Here is a 19,329-nt window from a genome sequence, read left to right as displayed (position 1 = left end):
TGCACACCACCCTCACTGGTTCAACAACAGAGACCACAAGAATTCCAGTCCAAATCCTTTAGGGGTGAGCGAATGGCTGCTCCACAAGTAACACCTCCTGTTCTAGTCTGTTGGCCCACAATGTCAGGGGAGGATGTTGGTGCTGTGGCAGTAGAGACTGAACCTTCCCACTAATATCATTACGTTTTGCTGCCATGAGACAGCCAGCGGCAGAGGGGCACTGTGTCAGAACAGCATCTGCCATGGAAGGGCAGATGGAGCAGAAGTGTGGAACTGAATTCCTCCATGAGGAGAGCTTACTTCCAGGAGTTTCCATGGAAATAAATAGCAGGTTGCTCTGAAAGTAATGCCTCCATATATCACTTATTTTGACTGCAACAAGAAAGTCCTTTCCTTTTTCTTTCAACCCAAGATGTGCTCTTATCATATGAGCACAAACCCATAAGCACCCCCCAGAGAAGCCTCAGAGGCCCTTTTTGCAGCATTTCTCAGAAAGCAGTGAATTTTGCCAACACAGAAGAATTGCTGATCTGTCATCTCTGCAAGTTACAAAGCACACAGAACTAAAGCCAAGTTCAAATTTCCAGTGTTTTCCTTTGCTTTGCTACTTCAGTCTGCTCCATTTCTTTCCCCTAAGGACAACACTTGCCCTTGGCTCCAGTCACAGGGCTGAACACGCACTACGTTCTGCCCTCACCTTCAATCCTAAACAATCCAGACCAACTCTGCTCTTACCAACAGCAGTATGCTCCAGGATTTTCCCTCAACACCAACCACTCGAACTCTTGTCCATTCCGCAATGTTTTCAAACAGCCATTTTTAATGCAAGCAACAGCATTTTGCCTTAATTTTTTTGCAGAGAACATGAAGCTGTTCCAACAAAGAGGTTCAGGTTTTCACAGTACAGGTCACAAGCTTCACATCCCACCAGACCTATATTTCAAAGAGCGAGCGGATTCCTTTGGGGACATGCTGCCAAATGTCTTCAGCTCCACTATTGCTGTTGTTGAGCATGGAGAGCAGGTGAGAATTCAGGAAGATTTCCTTGGTTTACCATCAGTGCTGCTGGCTGAAGGGTTACAGAGCGTGGACGCTGCCTTCTTTGTCCCCATTTTTCACTTAAGTTCTGGCAGCTACACACAGAAAGACAGATTCCTTTATGTATGATAAATGCTACAATCACTGCCATCTCCTTAGGGAAGGCAAGAAGTGCTGAGCGCAGCTCAAACAGAGAAATAGTTCATACTGAAAATACAACTTCTCCACTGCAAGGCAGACGGATCTTCTGCTGGCTGAACAGCGAGATAAAGAACATGCAGCTGATTAACTGAATACACTGGACCTCATGCCATAAAAAAATCACACCTCTTTGAGTAGGCTTGACCACTTCTGTCATCTTTTCAGGCAATGATTTTGTCACTTTGTTGCTTTTTCTTTAAGCTCCAGCCTGGGGAGGTGGGATAGAGATGCTCAACTTTTCAGCAGGGTGAAATTCAGAACAAAAGGTTCTGTCCATCACCACTTGTTTCCCAGCCCTTCTGGGAAAGGCCACCGAAGCAGATGGGGATGTTGCTGAGTACATAAGCACACCCAGTCAGGAACCCACAAATGAACTTACAATCTTACTTTAGGTCACAGCACGACACACACGCAAAAACTATCAGCTATTGGCATAGCAGTAAACTCACTAGTTTGCTTTAAAATCCTCAAAGAGCTTAAAAAAACCTAAAAATTATCTGTAAGGTAGAAGTAGGAACTTTTCCACAGGTAAGGAAAACAAGGTAATGTGTAACAGAAAGACAATTTGTCCCCCAAAGCTCCATTTCACATGCCTTAATCAGAAGCTTGCTCTCCCTCACTATTTGTTTTCCTCCCTTTCTCCCCTCGAGCAGCTTGGTAAGCTTCTAAGAAGTTTTAATCTTCAGGGTGGGCAGTGGTTGTTAGTTTAATACAGCATGTTTAAACAGACTCTATAGTCCCAAGCACTGATGCAAGCAAACACACACACAATTAAATCTGATAAACCAAGAAATGCTTTCAGAAGTGCTGGTATCATTCAGAGAGAAAAAAGTGTGACAAACATAGTAAAACAGTCCAGACTTTGCACTGCAAAAGCTTTTACTCAACTCTGATCTATTTGTTTGTTCCATCAGCTAGATATCTGATATTTGATATTTATATTGATATATCAGATATCTGATGATATTCAATATTCTTTTTATTTATTTCAACACTAGGCTCTGGATGCAAACATTGCCAAACTGCTTAAAGACCAATTATCCAATGCATACCCAAGTTACTATGAAATGTCTATAATACATTATTGATAATATAACATCCTCTGACCCAGACAGAGCTGGCTGCAGCATATAATTAAAGGTTTTTGATACATTACCTTATTCTCCTCCAAATGCAGTTCCTGCAGCACACTTTACAGACTGGGTGAAGCAGCCTACCTCAGCTTGCTAAACACTCTGTCCAGCCATTAAACAAAGCCAGTGTCCTTCTTGGAAAGAAAAATACCACCCCCACCACCTGTTTTTCTCCATTATGTAATTCACGAGTTTGAACTCTGGATTTCCCTTTTTTTTACCTTCAATCTATGATAAAGCAATCTGTACTGTGTTACAACAGTATCATAATCAAGATAAGGATTTAATTGCACCAGACATTACCTGGAGGGAAAGCTCCTGTAGCACACAGCTAACTTAACAAGCAAACACACTGCAAGGTGATTTTTAAAGCCTGTAAAACGTCGAGGCACTAGAGTACAAAGACCACCCACTCAATAGAATGAGCGCTACCAGCCTATACTTGGCAGTCCATTCGTCCCATACACCTCAATCCTCATTGCAAGGTACAATTCAGAACAAAGCTCACTTCACACTTGCACTCTGGGAAACCTCTTCATAAAGGCCATCTATCAAACTGCTCCTTGGCAGTCTCTTTCAGATGATGACATGGATCATTTCTCAGCAGACAAGTAAAAATGATCCAGGAAATATCAACCAGGCACCAGCTGATGCCACTCACCTCCTCACTGAGAACAGCCCCCATTCCCAAGCCTGCAAAGCAGCCGAATAACCCCTTAGCTTTGTTTCCCCCTTCACTGCACCTAGCTCTTCCACATTCACAGACTGGCAGGTTACCAGCAGCTCTGAACACAATCATTTTAGACAGCTTGAAGTTGTCTCAAAACAATACACATGGAAGCTTACAGCAGACACCGTGATCCTGTTGAGGTGCAGCACACAGCCACTAAAGGATGGAGGAGGAACGTTCTTTTCACTGCTCACACAATTCAGAAGAGTACAAGCAAGTTGCTGAAGAATACTTAACCTCAAGAAGATGCAATGGAAATCACACGTGCACAAGAATTAAAACTGGAGAGCACAGAGTTCAACATTCAAGCCATTGTAAGCCCTCGAGTTCCTATTCCTCCTGCTTTAGGGGCAGCCCTCAGCCCAGTACTCCAGGCCTCCCCAGAATTTCATTCACACACCAAAATTTTTCTGCTTTCTGGCAGTACTTGAACCTGGGCACAAGTCTAAAAGCAGCACTTGGGGATAAATTCACCTTTGAAACCAGCAGCAGGGAGCTGGGTTTGTTGGAAATATTCACAAATGTGAGCATGTCACCATCACATCCATCATGGATTTAACCTGAATACTTGGTTAATACGATGGAGAAGGACTTTGCTCTACAGCCCGATGCATTTAAACAGCCCAACCACTATAAGAAACTACATGGCCTCTGAAGGTCTGTTTTGGGGATCAGAATCACTGAGTTATGTCCTCTTATTTCTTCCGCCTTTTGAAGTGAAGGGACAACACAATGCAGAGATTTTCAGCATCTCACCGTGCAGGGCAGAAGCTTTTCCAAAAAACAACCTCCAGCTTTTAAAAGCTGACGTTTGCAAGGAAATAAAAACAACACCAAAAGCCAAAAATCACCATTGCCGTGTTAAAAGCTTGTCTGAGCTTCTCTTCAGGATGGAATAAAATCCTTAAAGGATGCGAGAATGCTGTGAACTTGAACTCCAGCAACAATCCCCCACCGAAACTCAAACTATTCTTAGCAGCCTGTGAGCAGTTTCACATGGCAGCGGGGTCACTGCAGAGCCGTCCTACATAATAAATACGCATGGATCTACCAGAAACGAGGATCCCTGATCCAAACAGCAAGCGAGGTTGTTTCAGGTAAATTACAGTGTCTGACTCTCCCACCTACTTCCTGCTTTTATAATCACATCGTCCAGTTAGCAAACAAACAGGATTTCCCATGTGGTGCCTACTACAGACCAAAGGCACAGACAATATGAAAGGTAACTATTGCGCTTATAAAATAAATGGCACTCAATAATTACTTACTGTATGAATATAGCCTGATTTCTCAGTGGTATTCCTTTAGATGGTAAGAAGAAAGTTTGGTTATTATGGCCTTAGTGTCAGTAACTGGGACTTGGGTGGAAAGAGAAAGGTACAGAGGCACATGCTGACAAAGGTAAGCCAGCTTCTCCTTACCAGCATCAATCCTTAGCACAGGCCACAAACAGAACAGACTGAATGCACCCAAATCGACATAAATTCTTACCAGCGTTGCATCTAATCATTTAAAAAGAAAAGCAACTACAGAAGAACTTAGTTGTGTGCTTTGAAAGGCTGCTACAGGCTTGTGCTATGTTGAAGTGGCAGCAGAATTCTTAGTGGCAAATATACAGTATTACCTGCATAACAAAGGGAGGTTTCTGGGGTTTCTTATTCCAAACATATCTATCACCATTCACACTGCTCTCACCAAGATTTATTTCCCCTGTAAATCCCCTGGGAAAGAATCCGTCTTATCTACACTTGAACAGCACAGAGCACAACAAAGTTCCAGTCTCCTTTGCTTTAAATACAAGCATAGCATGAGTATTTAAGACAGAAAGCTGCACGTGTTCATAGAACGGCCTTTGTATTCACTTCTCACTCAGTTCCCTCTTGCAGCTCAGAATGAACACTTCAGCTGTCATTCTATTAGCAGCTCTACCTCCCTATGAAATGAAGATGGGGCCAAGTTTGCCTGCATCGTGAGCTCACAGTAAGCGGCAACCAGATGGACAGCACATCGCCATATGCTCCCCTTTGCCAAAAGGTCGAGAAGGAAGCAAATACAAGTCAGAAAAAAAAAAGAGCATGGAAACAAATGTCTCCATAGCACACCCATTGATTCATGCACACACTCTTCCCTCCTAAAAGTCCATTATTCTATTAATTGTACCTCGGGATTGGAACTGCAGGAAGCGGGAGCGATGAGTGGGGCAGCTGGGGATGAGCATCAGCTCCAGCACAGCCCTTGTTAGGCAGGTAATGTGCCTGTGCTGTAGGCAGCACTGCTGTGTTCACATCAAGAGCCCTCATACAAGCACAGGGAAAAGAACCTGCCTCATGTGGCCCAAAGCAATAGGGAAGGGAGCAGAGCCAGCACTACACGATGTAGGGTCAACCCCAGAGAAGCAGAGGCTTTCCCCAATGCACTGCCAAGAGGTTCAGCTGTGCCCGCTCCACAGCCTCCTCCACATCTCCTTTTGCCCTAAGAGAACGTGTCAAAAGCTTTTAAGCAAACCTTGGATGTTACTTAAGCGCTGCATTTCTCTTTCTGTCAAAGGAAACCAGCCAGCCACGTTGTGTCTCCGAGGAGAACCTGCCCTTTGAACTAGCCCCAAAAATAACAGCCTCCAAAGCTCAGAATGTCTGTTGAATTACATTACTGCTCCCTGCTCAGGAATGACTTCTTAAAACCAAAACAGAAAGAAAAGCATTTGTATTGCTCCAAGTGGTGGCTGATAACAGAAAAAAGTAAATACACGCAAGAAGAATCTTCCAAGTTGCCTTTAAGACCTTTGGACAAGCTAACAAACAAACTGTGCCCCACATCTCACTTTCCTCTTCAAGCATTGGTTTCAAAGCTAATTTTATCATTCCTGATAATAAGTGACAATTTATTAGACACGGGTTGCAAAACCCAGGCAGCTCTTACACACCAGAAGCTACGGGCTGTGCACTGCTGAGACATCACACACCTCACAGCCAGGCTGTGTGGTAACACTCATTAACACACACAGGAGCCCTAAGGTTCACAATCAGCCTGTTTGAAATTCATTCCATCACCTCCACAGTGATGCATTTTCTATAGGAAATTTGATAGGGGTGTACAGAAGCACTAAAACAAATCAGCAGCACAAGTCACACTCAAATAAAATTGGAGTTTTGCTGTTTCCTATATAAATCCTCATCTTAGTGGCAAAAGCTGGTAGGTACACTCGACTAACAGCCACGTAACACTGTTAAGTCACTGTAAGCACGAGAGTCACAGCTTTTTGACAAGCTCTGACACTTCCCTGGTTTGCAGCAGCCTTTGAAGTTCCCTGAGCAGCACAGACGCCGTCTCATGGTGATCCAGCCCAGCAGAACTGAACTGCTTCCCTGTGGCTGCTTGCTTTTCTTAATTATTTGGCAGGCCCTCAAAATCCCCCATTGGACACATATACCCCACACATACCCCATGCTTTGGGCACAGCAGGAGCAAAAGGGGCCTCAAAACATTGCAGGGCTGCTGAAGCACACACAAAACAGCGGATGGATGGGGAAACAGGTTGGATATCAGTCCTTATTTCCCTGGACAGAGCATCAACCTCACCCACAAAATACCACCACCTCACCCAAGAAGGCAACTGCATGAATTACAGTAAATGCTGAGGACTCGGATCCCACTTGTTAAGGTGAACCACGTCTGTGTAACATCCTTTTAAAAAACACAAACAATACGAAGAGGTTCCGTGTCAGAAACTAATTTGCAAGGCAGTTATTTTGGTTTGGAGTTCAACTCTTGGAAAATTAGGAAGCATCATATTTAGAACAGCATATGACTTAAAAAGATGATTAATGCAAATGGAGGTTAACAGTTACGTTTGCATACTAATTTCCCTGCAAAGCACTGGCTCGTTCAGGGCACAGGATGGCTCACACGGGCAGAGCTGAGCTTCTGCAACCCTCAGCCAGACATTTGCTGACCTATAGGTCTTAGGTTTAGCAATCCAAGTATCTGAATGTTTTAAAGTGTAGTTTTAATTTGTGCTTAAAATACAGTTTTGAATAAAAAACTAAGCAGATGCATGTTATACTCCATTAAACTCCTTTCTTGCCTTGGGTTCACAAAAGCCTGCCCGGCATCACTCACACAACACCAGGGACTTGGACAGGATCACCCATATATCATCAGTAGTGGCCATATAACTAAACATGGAATTAAACCCTCACACACAGCACTTGCCTTGCCAAGTCCCAACTGCAGGCAATAGGTGGACTGCAACAGGATGGGCTGAAGGAAACCTCCCACTGTTCCACTCAGCCTTAACTCCCAGTGAAGACTTTGCTGGGGGAAAAAAGGCTTTAAGCTCACTGCTGGGAGCCTCCGGAGCCAAACAAAGTCACAGGACAAGTTACTCCATATGGTGATGAAGTAAGGTGCATCGTGCTCCACTTGAAGCTGGAAGTTCACCAAGTATGACGATGTCCACCCCACGACACAACAACAAAACCCACTCTCTGTGCACAGACTCACTCCTCATGTTATTACATCTACCAGGATCATCAAGTCCAACTGTGTGCAAAATCCAGATAGGACCTGCAGGGACTGAAGGGAAGGAGGCCATGATTTCATTCTCCACGTATCAGCCAGCAACAAAGGCTCTGCAAATAGCACTGAGTTGACACTTTGACAATAATACAAGGCAAGGAGGAGTCCAGCTCACCCTCCTATAGCAACAGTGGTTCTGCAGCATTCATAAGGATGAAGTACTGTCCATTAAGGAACACCACCATCCTGCAGATGAGTTGAGTACTATGTGGACAGAACACATTGTTCATTGCACGTATAGAGAGTGCATGCAGGTTGGTGTTACACTAGGTAACATGATTTAGTTCACTACTGTTCTATTGACAGGCAATGCAATAATCTAAATGAATAGTGATAATAAATTATAGGTAAACTTCAGTCTTACCAGGGTCTCATGGGGCAATCCATTTTCTCCCAGTCTGGAGGAAATCACATTAATTACAGTGAAACCACTTTTCCTGACCACGCTTCAAATCTCACTTCCAGCACAGAGCGATAGAAGCAGCAACCTGTGATGCAATACTGCTGCAGAGTCAGCAGCTGCAGCGTGCAGCCTGCCGGAGATAGAGCTGTCAGCAGGCTGCTGGCCAGCCCGGCTCTGGAGCCCCTGCTGGACCCAACCTGGGGCACTGCACAGCAGCACCTGGAGCAAGCAGAGACCAGGCAAAAAGCTGCTCGTGCCTGCAGCAGAGCACCTTCAGAGCTCACACCCAGCTGACCTTTGGGAGCACAGTGATGGGGACACACTGTGCGCTGTGCTCTGCAGTTGCAGTCAGACATGGTCTGACTTTAGCACTTCAGCTGAGTAGCAGCTTTTGTTGCCGCTTGCACTTCAAGCTTACACAGCTCACATCTTGATTTTCTTACTGACCTTCTCGAGAAACAGTTGGAACCAAGGTCTTCTCTCACCCACTCCCCCCAGTCTGCACTCAGAACTGGCAATCAATGCACACTCCTGCGAGACACCCTCATTGTCTGCTCTTGTGCAATGTTCGCACAGCACACTGACAGCACCCAACTTACCCCAACTTAAACCTCTTCTCAGCCTTCCAAGAAAGAGCACAACAGGGGAAAGCAACTTCACACCTGGACATGCAGCACCGGGACAGGGCTGCAGAACTTTGCTTTGTTCTGGAGCACACAGAAATGAGTGCACACACTGCTTCAGGAACACAGGCTCCCTACTTGCAGAACCTCTTTGCTGACAGTGAGCATTCAGTGAGCAGCACTCAGGAAGCACAGCACGTTGGAAGCTGCACACACATGCTTCTCATCCAGCACCCTCTGCAAGCGAGAGGCACTCCTTCCTTCCCTGCTCTACTCACAGCACAGACCTCGTTCATAAGATCAAGTTGTTTCCCCCCCACGAGGTAACAGCTGTGTTAACCACAAAGCCTTGTAGCACAGCCCTGATTTCCCACATGCAGCCCAGCACCTGTGGTACTCCTGACCACCCCACCCCACCACCGGCCCCCTTACAAACATCCTGCATGGACCTGCCCATGGGAGCCACCAGCTGGGTATCAGCACCCAACATAAACCCTGCTGAGGTAATAACGCTGTGTAACACATGAAGGATGTGCAGGTCACTCACCTTGGCTTGGGCAGCCCCCACAGCACCAAACAGAGCCCACGGCACCAAACGGAGCCCACGGCGGGACCTGTGATGCTGCCCTGCAGTTCTGTGCCGATCACTTCCCATACAGACAGCTGTGCGCACACTGAGCTGCCGGCTCTGCCGCTATCACTTGCAGCTGTGACAGTGGTTCCAGGTGCGTGCCGTACCTCACACAGAGCTCGTAGGTCAGCCTTCCATCGAGCACCAACCAAACCCAGCCGGGGACACCCAACGAGTCCTGAACTCAGCACACCAACAAACTCAAAGCCCACGCGCATCTACTTACTATTCTCCACACACACCATCTCCGTGCCACGCTTCCCCGCCTGCAGGGGGGCTCCCCTCAACTCGCTGCACAAGCGGCCTATGGAGCTCGGACCGACCTCACGGCGCGGAGCGGACCGCGCTGTGCCCCGCACCACGGCAACGCTGCGCCAACAGCGGAGCGGCTCCAGCCGTCCCGGGCCCCAGCGGCACAACAACGGAGCGGCACAACACAGCGGCACAACAACACAGCGGCACAACACAGCGGCACAGCGCAGTGCCCCGGCCCGTCCGCACGGGACAGCCCCGATCCCAGCGGCGAGTTGTCGGGGGGCGGCGCCGCCTCCAAACTTTCCCGGCCGTGGAGCTGCTCCCGCGCGGCCCCTCCAAAGAGAGCCGGCCCGCCCGCAACGCGGGGACACACCGCGGCCCCGGGGTGCCCAGCGCCGCGCACGGCCGCGTCGGAGCACGGCACGGCACACACAGCACGGCACGGCATGGAACACACAGCATGGAACACACAGCACACACGGCACAGCACACACAGCACGGCACGTACCTGCCGCACCGCATCGCGCTGCTCCGTTCCGGCGGGGCCCCGCGGCGCGCGCCTCGCGCGTGACCGACACCGCGAGGGGAGAGTGGAGCGCGGCGCGCGCCCGGCCGCCCTTCCCGCAGAGTCGCCTTGGAAACGGCGCGCGGCGACACCGGGGGGAGGAGCGGGCGGCGGTTTAAAGGGGGCGCGCGCGCGTGCTCGTCCCGCCTCACGTGGGCGCCGCCGAGCCAATGGGAGACGGCGGACGGCGGGCGCCGTAGTACTACGGCCCGGGGAAGGCGAGGCGCCACAGCGCGGGGCGGGGCCGGGCGGCGCGCAGCGCTCAGGGCAGGACGACACGCCCACAGAGCCGGCTGAACCACGGCGGGAGGTGAGGACGGACGGGCGGAGGGTGCGCTGAGCAGAGCTGGGCTGAGCTACGGGCCCGGCGGGGCTGGGCTGGGCTGGGCTGGGCTGTGTCCGGCTCTGTCAGGGTGACACCGCGCCGCGAATTGGCGCCGGTCGCCGTTAACGTTCCGCCCGTGTTTTTGTTTGTATAGACAGCCGCATTACATAACCGCGTACAGAGAGCGCCGGGGTTACACCATGCGGATTAACGGCGGCGTCGATTCAGCAGATCGCCCTGTGTGTGTGTGAGGGGGATCGCGGCACCGCCGGGCGGTAAGCGGGGTGAGAGCAGGGCTGAGAGCAGGGCCGGTAAGCGGGTCACACAGAAACCGCCTCACCTTCAGCGCTTTGCAGCTCCTGCGTGTCCCTGCAGGCGGGCTGTGAGCTGGGCTGTGAGCTGTGAGCTCTGGGCTGTGAGCTGGGCTGTGAGCTCTGGGCTGTGAGCTCTGGGCTGTGAGCTGTGAGCTGGGCTGTGAGCTGTGAGCTGTGAGCTGTGAGCTGGGCTGTGAGCTGTGGGCTGTGAGCTGGGCTGTGAGCTGTGTGCTGGGCTGTGAACTGTGGGCTGTGAGCTGTGAGCTGGGCTGTGAGCTGTGAGCTCTGGGCTGTGAGCTCTGGGCTGTGAGCTCTGGGCTGTGAGCTGTGGGCTGTGAGCTGTGAGCTGGGCTGTGAGCTGTGAGCTGGGCTGTGGGCTGTGAGCTGGGCTGTGAGCTGTGAGCTGGGCTGTGAGCTGGGCTGTGAGCTGGGCTGTGAGCTGGGCTGTGAGCTGGGCTGTGAGCTGGGCTGTGAGCTGTGGGCTGTGGGCTGTGAGCTGTGAGCTGGGCTGTGAGCTGTGAGCTGAGAGCTGTGAGCTGGGCTGTGAGCTGTGAGCTGGGCTGTGAGCTGTCCTTAACGCAAACTTGCTGTTCTCTATCTCAGAGTGTTCCTTGCTGAGATCTTGGTTTGCTGCGGGCAGCTGGATTCACTCCTGATGCCTGTGTGTGCTGACATCAGTTACAGCCTCATGCAATAAGGGCAGTTACGAGTTGCCACCTACATAAGAAAAGAAACTCCTTTTAACAAGACTTTGAGGTAACTCGGAGCAGATCAGAGCCGTGGGTCACTGATTGCCCTGGGAGATACAAAGGACACATCTTAGAATGCAGCTCGGCCTTAAGGAGCCGATGAGCAGATTAGCACAATTCCTAACATCTTTTTTTCCCCTTTTTCTTTTCAGTCCTCAAATATTCCAGCTTGGAATGAGTGATATTTTACTTTTTTTTTCCCCTTAAAAAGAATACATATTGCAGTAAAATCCCATTCCAAGATACACCTTAAGGTAAATGAAGGGACAGTGAAAGTGTGAAATGGGCATCTGACTGAAATTAGCTTCATTTTGGGGGGAGCTCCTATAGAAATTAATGCTTGGATAACAAAGAACCATAAAGCACAGTCCGGATCCTTGTTCAGTGTGGGATTTTTCTCTCTCTGTGCTCCAGCTACCATCTGTTGGGGATACTGTGCTATCCCACAACTCACGAGTACTTAGAATAGTTAACCATTAAAAGTACACAAAAGCAGGTGATAATTACAGCTCACTGTTCTCAGTGTATGGGGAGCAAAGCAGGCAGGTTCATTTAAAGACAAATCCAATGACTTCCAAAGGTTTTGCCCTGACTCCAGCACAGCCATGCATTAGCACACATTTTTGCTAGCCCTGAACCCACTGCAGTTTTGTGTCTGTCTCCTCATTCTGCCCAGAAATCCAGCAGCAGTTCCCAACAAGAAGAAAAAAGTCGTCCTTTTCCCCAGTGTTTTGGTGCCCAAGGAGCCCAGAAGTGCATCGTTTTTCCTTCCCACATGCTTCACTTTAATCTGTGATTTCTCTGCTTTAGAACAGTAACCTGGTATTTCTGTCACTTCTGCAGCATTCAGCAGGGGACACATGTTGGCTGTGTTACTCCTTCACAGGCACAGTGCAGCAAAGTACATACACATGCTTTAACTTTGCCATTTACAGGGGACCAGGATGTTGTTAACTCTAAACACAATCCTCACTTAAACTGTAGCCTTTAGTAACAGAATCAGACTATGAGGATAAAGATAAACAGGACTTTGAAGTAATTGAAGAGGCTAAAACAGTATCCATATTTCTCTCTGCAGGCGCTGGTGACCTAACTTGAATGTATAAACTGTAATCTTTCAAACTTACTATCACTGTCAATATCAGTTTGGCCGACAAAGATGTAGGGAAAAAAGGTAGAATTGACCTGAATTATTTCCAATGAATTAAACAGGTGCAAAGCATAACAGACTGTATTTTAAACACCAGATTAAAATACTCTAACTTGGTACACACAGTAATCTTTCAAAAAGCTCCCCACATGCATGCAAGATAAACTTCTAAACGTGCACAGACTTACAAGTTAGAATCAGGTTTAGCGATAATTTCTTCTGTAACAATTCATTTACCTTTTATAGCAATAGATCAGTGTATTTTTCTGATGAGGTAGAGAGTTTGGTTTGCTCAGGTTGGGACTCTGATGCTTCAACTGCAACAAACACTCGAGAGAAAAACATTTACCTATAAATGCGTGACTACCTAATGATTTACTTTAAGGTCATAAACAAACAACAAAGCACCACACCACAACTGTGAGTTCTGTCAGCAGCATCGCTCTTAAAAGTGATCTTCAACCTGAAGTTATGATACTCTATTAAAGCTTAAACACAAAATAGAGATGTACGGACACATGTACATCACCTGGGGTTGTTCAGGAGATGCACAGAACGGTGTGCTTATGTTGTAAGTGCAGAAAACATATATTTTGAGATAGGCTTCTAGAGAAAGTTTCCTTTGTAGCACTAGAAACTGAAGTTATTTCTGGTAGAGTTGAGATTTTATGGCATTGAATCACGTAGTGGGAATAAATCATTTAACTGAGAGAGCTTTCAGATAGATGGTTCAAGGAGAAGAAATACTACATCTTTAAAGGTGAAAGAGAAATAGGGATTGTTCTATTGCTAGGTTCCTCTTAGCATTTCTTCTAATACAAGACAATCTGTCTGATTATTTTATTTACACTTTAACATATAATTAAGAGCAAAAACAGCAAATGTTGAAAGATAAGAACTTCCACATGAGGCTTGTTTAGTAGCTTACTTGGTACGGTAAACCTTGAGTATGTCTTCAAAGAAAACAGAATATAACAGCAGTAGATGCTTGTAGCTGGCAGAATAAGTTGCTTTTTAGCAATATGAAGATTAGATTCAGTGCAGCCAGCCAGCTTCTAGTCCATATTTTATAATTGATTGTCCACACTTTTAAATCCAATTCTTTTTGGTATTTAAGCGTGCTTCAGTGTGAATTGGTTTTCACTCTCTGGTTTTACCCTTAGAAGTTAATGGTATGCTTGAGTGCTTGCCGTTAAGTTTGGGTTAATGGAATGTACATGTAATATTGCTGTCAAAGTACAACAAATGTTGAAGCAGCAACACTATATGATGCATTCCAGTAGCTGCCTCCTCAGGGGAAAAGGTCACTAGGATGAATAATGATGTGCTATATTTACATGTTTGTCTTTAGGTGCTGTTTTAGAAGAATAGCTTCTGTCCAAGAATTAGAATTGCTGGAATAATATGCGAACAGGTAATTTCTTTCAGCTCCTTACTTGCAGATGCATATAATTAGAATTCATTGAATTTGCATTGATTTTGACAACTGCCCTTGGGAACGCCATAACTGCTGCATGTGAATGTCTTCACTTGCAAATTGTCAATGGAACAAATTAATTGCTCAGTCCTAGTATTTAATGGCTTGTGATCAATAAGCAAACAGTCCGCATACAGATCTTTTATTTTTGGTCAACATTGCCCACAACCGACCCTTTTGTTTTAGCAGATGGCAGGCCTGGGCAGTCCATAGACTTTTATTGTCTGGGCCAGGCACCACACTTGAGGCAGCATGTGGATTATCAAGGCTAGTTTGGTTCTCTGAGGGTTAAGGTGGTGCTGAGCCTTCATTTGCTTTTCTTTTTAATAGATAGGATGGTCAACTTAATTAAAAACAATAAAAAGTAAATGGGAATAGGCAAGATAATTTAGTGACAAGTGTTCACGAATGTCCTTGAAAACACATTGTGTGTCAGTGTATTTAGAGGCTGCTGCTACCTCTGCCAGTTTCAAATAATCTGTCTAGCTCTGTAAGGAACAATCTTGTTTCACAGAATCATAGAATCACTCAGGTTGGAAAAGACCTCAAAGATCATCAAGTCCAACCACAGCCTAACCATAGTACCCTAACTCTAACAACCCTCTGCTAAATCATATCCCTGAGCACCACATCCAAATGGCTCTTACACACATCCAGGGACTGACTCAACCACCTCCCTGGGGAGCCTATTCCAGTGTTTGGGAGCCTATTCCAGTGTTTGGGAGCCTATCCCAGTGTTTCATTCTTTTCCATTCCCTCTTTCAGCAAAAACAGACTTCTTTTTTTAAAATAACTTTTGGGTCTTACTTTTCTTTAATCTCTAATATGGAAGGATATATCAGAATGCAGATAAACACTATGTGGAACATATGTTGACAGCATTTCTGCAATCATATCAATTGGGCAATTAAGTAATGCACATACAGAGCCATAACTATCAAATTTGATCCAAGCTGCTGTATTTTGGTGAAGTGGGTATGGAATACAATTACACACATTTTGGAATAGTAGCAAAAAACCTCTCTAGTAGAAACCAACTTTTATTTATTCATTTACTGCTGGAGTATCCTGAATTTTCTTCTCTTTCATAACTGTGTGGTCTACCTAATACTGTATGACTTGGGTACTTTCCTTAAGGAGCAGCAAAGGACTCACATGTAATGTGGTATTAATGAAATGCACACTTACTTGGAAAATGGGGCACGTGACCTACATGGATGTAGATGTTTGTTCATGCATCCCATTGCTGGTAGAATTAAGGTTACAATTTTCCCCTTAGCGTTAGAATGAAGCATGGCTCTAGAAAGAAACAGCCTGTAGAGAAATTGTCTGTAATTGCAATCGAAAAGGTTTTGAAGGCCTCCAAGGCACTTCTTGTTCTTTCTCCCTCGCTTTTTATAAGACAGGGTACCTGAGGTGTTCTTCCAGAACAAAAATGTTCAGTTGGATTGCAGAGCTGGTCCTCAATACATAGATCACACTGTAACAGTGAGAGATCTTTTTCCTAAATATTCTAAGAATAAAGGTGAAGAAAAAGCGTACAACTGTAAGGTGGGATCATAAGGCAGTTAATACATTCTCATTAATTCTCACAAGAATTTCTTTGAAGGCTTTTCCTGAGTTATCTGAAATCCTTTTTCACTGAGGCCTACCCCGTCTCACATTTCCAACTGGTAGAATCTGAACACGTGACTCCCTCAGACACTAAATGGAGTTGAGGCCAGGTCTAAGCTGAGAGTTTTGCTTCTTCTCACTTGGTTCTTGTATCCTGATAGAGCGTTCATGTATTCAGTATTCTCTCTTTTCGTTTTAGGAAGAGTGTGGCCTTCAGTTCAATTACACTGCCACAGAAGTTTCACTGTTACGTTTGAGTAGACTGAAATCAAATAACTTGTAGTTCTTGTTTTCTGTTGCCATTTTGCTGTCAGTTTCCCATGCAAAATGACTCTGAGCGTCTTTCCATGGTGAACTTGTGGTAAATTATTTGCCAATAGACAAGCATAGAAAGCCTCAGAGTTAAAATAAATTTCCATTTCCCTCCTAATGACATGAGGTGTATCACGTTTCTGTTATATCACATCCTGAACCAGTGCAATAAGGTCAAACATGAAACAGCCTTTCCAGGCTTACGTCTGCCCTCCAGGTCCCTAATTTATCTGTACACGTGCCAAAAGGTCCAGTTACCATTTGGATGGTAGCACTTGGATAGCATGAACATGAAACTTCAACCCTGTTGATCTCTGTGCTATAACTGCCTTGGTCTTAAAATGATATATGGACTTCATTCACGCTCCCATGACATGATGGGAAATGTTTTTTTCTGTCCTGGTTTGTTGTTCTTAAAATGAAGCTGCACCACAACTCATCCCTCAAACACACACACACACATTATATATATGTAAATACATACATACATACATACATATATATATATATATATATAGTATAATTATTGATGAAAATACAGAAATCTCAAATTTTCACTCTTTATTTTGGTCTTATTTTTAAGATCATGAAGAACTCTGTGGCACCAGTTACGGATCTTTTTGTCTAAATGGAGGCATTTGCTATATGATTCCTACTGTACCCAGTCCATTCTGCAGGTCAGTGAAACTAACATTTGTGTGTTTAAATACTGGACAGTATCTGTCTCAAAACTGTTTCTCCATTTTGCTGCTTTAAAAATGCACTGTTAAACCACTGAATAAAAGAAAATGTTACCTACTGTCCAAAACTCAGTAGTTCACACTCACATAACATACCAAGCCCACAGAGATGACAATGAGGAAAACCAAATGAGTATACCTGGGGTATACCTGTTTGATGGATGCTACAGCACTCAGTTATGTATTCATTCAGGATGACATCTATACTTAGGGCCAAGTTTCCTCCCCTCATTACAATACAGAAAGGAACAAAATACCCTTTGCCGAACAGAGAATAAAGTGTAAGTCAAGGTATTGGGAGTAGCAAAGTACATTCCCAGTTTTTCTTCCAGATGTATTATATTGCAAAAATTCTGATCATGCAAAAATGGCCTGACATGAAGAAAAATGAGAGGCACAAAAAGGAATATTATTTTTTAAGGCAAAAAATACCACCCCAAAACCATGAATATAAGCAAGACTTACCCTGTTCTCTGAACCACAAGGATAAAGGGCAGATTTATGGTGACAGCCAAAGACCACTTGGTGAAGAAGCATCTAGGCAAAGTAAATATAGATAATTGTTAGGCCATCAGTTTATTGGGCCATTCTTCCCTACAGTGTCCATCTCCTGCTTTTGCGTTCATTGACTGCAGCCAATGCTTTTGGATTCCCTGTGGAAATACAGACCGATCCCTTTATTTTCTTACTAATACATAAAATGATACCATTAAAATTCAATTTTCATGGTTCTGCATTTCCTAATTCTGAGTTATTGTTTAAGGTAATTTTGTAGTAAATGCTAATTAAAGAACAAGCACAGCATGTCACTGCTAAGTGTATTGTCCAGTGTCATACAATGAATCCAATCTAGAAACAAGGATAAGGCTTGAGAGTAATGTGGTAATTATAGCTGATAAACCCTCTAGACTTCTGTGCTGTACAATACATACTACACACACATACAAAGTAAAACATGCATTCCATGTACCTTGATATATGCATGTTTGTTTTTTTCTAGAAAGAATCCCTTATTATTGATGTTTAATGGCTTATGTGGAACAATAGTAGGCTGAACAGCATTAGTTATATGGTTTCAAAGCAACCTATCTTGTCTGTTGGTGGACTGCATAATAAGGAAGGCATATTTGATGAAGTAACTGTGGATAACAAGTAACAGATATTCAGAACTTATTCTTGAGGAGCACAAGCCAGTCAGCACGGATCACTTCCGCTTTAAAAAGCTCCAAATGAAGTCATTTCTAATTCACGTGCTAAAAGATTTTATAATCTGCTGAAGCAGAAAAGTACCATCTTAAGAATATTTCTGTTACACTCAGGCAATCTTATTGCATTTAAATTATCGAGTATTTTTCCTCTGTACCTAATGGTTGATTATGAAGTTATAAGGGTTTAAATAGAAGCATTCTATTTAAGCATGTCCTCATTCTAAGCATGTTCCTTAATCAGTCGGAGAAAGCTAATTATAGATGAGAAAGGTTTTGTTTACACACAGATATCTCAGTAATCAGCAGTGATGTGAATAGAAACGACAGAAAAAACGCATCACTATTCAGCAGAATTCAGGAAGATATTCTGCACTCTGGAATTGCAGGGCTGTCAGCAGCACAGAATCACAGCATCACACAGTTGCTCTGAGTTCCTTACATGCACGTTTCTTGCAGACCCCACTGACAGCTTCCAGGTGTTCTCAGACCATCACCCCCAATAACACAAAAGCTGAAGCAGATTTTTAGACTCAAAGGCTGCTTCGTTGTTAGCACTGTGTTGACTAAAAGAGACAAATAGAATAAGAACAGATACCTTAAAACACATTTGCCTTGGCACTTTATTCATCTAGACAAATGCGTTGAGCTAAACATAGTCAGGCTTACCTGATGAAGTGCCACTGGAAGTAATTTCACAACATAAATGGGAAAACTGCACCTTGCATCCTAGCAAATTAAGAGACACTGTTTACTTTTGGAAATTTTAGTTCTTTGCGCTGAAACATCCATTCAGAATTGGATATATATACATTGGAGAGCTGTAATATAAATAAAACAGTAGCTGACCTTCTTTTCCACCCACAGCACAATATAGCAGATTTTAAATACAGCTGATTATGTTAAAACATGAGGTTGCTCAGCTGCCATCTTCCTTTGTTCCTTTTCTAACACTGAGTTAATGACCTCAGCATCAAAAGGCACATCTGTCACCATATGCAAGATGAGCTTCAAACCTGGGAATGCTCAGCTGTACTAAATAAACAAACACACAGCAGAACAGAGAAGGCTGTGAAAGCAGCTGCCTCAGGTGTATCACAAAACGCTGGGCTGAAAGATGTTTGCCTCAGCACTTGATGTGCAGCTGTCCCATCATCATTAATTAACACAGAGCAGAGTTAAGATTTCATTGTGAGGGGAAGTTCTGCTGTATCCATGTTGTCTTACACAGGACATCTCTTCTTTCTCATTTCAGAGAAGATACAGGCTGTTGTTTGCTGCTTTGT

The 19,329-nt window shown here is 45.0% G+C and overlaps 2 protein-coding genes across 23 annotated transcripts in view; one reads left to right on the top strand and one right to left on the bottom strand.

The window, feature by feature from the left end:
- Positions 1 to 19,329, bottom strand: part of TMEM266 (transmembrane protein 266) — a 91,284-nt gene that overhangs the window by 58,514 nt on the left and 13,441 nt on the right. For 6 of the 15 annotated variants that reach the window (XM_032446904.2, XM_015872463.3, XM_085515859.1 and 3 more), the window contains exon 1: positions 10,101 to 10,155. The gene's annotated coding sequence lies outside the window, so the exon portion shown is untranslated. Of the gene's footprint in view, positions 1 to 735; positions 877 to 9,253; positions 10,156 to 17,303; positions 18,610 to 18,712; positions 18,865 to 19,329 lie in introns of those variants that run through there. The other 9 variants (XM_085515848.1, XM_085515849.1, XM_085515850.1 and 6 more) reach the window with 8 other exon arrangements.
- The window catches only part of NRG4 (neuregulin 4), a 24,050-nt gene continuing 15,057 nt past the window's right edge, over positions 10,337 to 19,329 (top strand). For 3 of the 8 annotated variants that reach the window (XM_085515879.1, XM_085515881.1, XM_085515882.1), the window contains exons 1-4: positions 10,339 to 10,467; positions 10,637 to 10,757; positions 14,047 to 14,109; positions 16,682 to 16,775. In XM_085515879.1, coding sequence (XP_085372005.1) covers positions 14,100 to 14,109; positions 16,682 to 16,775 — 104 coding nt within the window. In that variant the 5' untranslated portion in view covers positions 10,339 to 10,467; positions 10,637 to 10,757; positions 14,047 to 14,099. Of the gene's footprint in view, positions 10,468 to 10,636; positions 10,794 to 11,399; positions 11,553 to 12,388; positions 12,447 to 14,046; positions 14,110 to 16,681; positions 16,776 to 19,329 lie in introns of all 8 variants that reach the window. The other 5 variants (XM_085515880.1, XM_015872470.3, XM_015872472.3 and 2 more) reach the window with 4 other exon arrangements.

The sequence above is a fragment of the Coturnix japonica genome, chromosome 14, assembly GCF_054131305.1.
Source record: "Coturnix japonica strain WE chromosome 14, WE-NBRP24, whole genome shotgun sequence".
Taxonomy (NCBI): Eukaryota; Metazoa; Chordata; class Aves; order Galliformes; family Phasianidae; genus Coturnix; species Coturnix japonica.
Note: the sequence above shows the minus strand (reverse complement) of the source record. Positions and strands in the feature narration are given on the sequence as shown.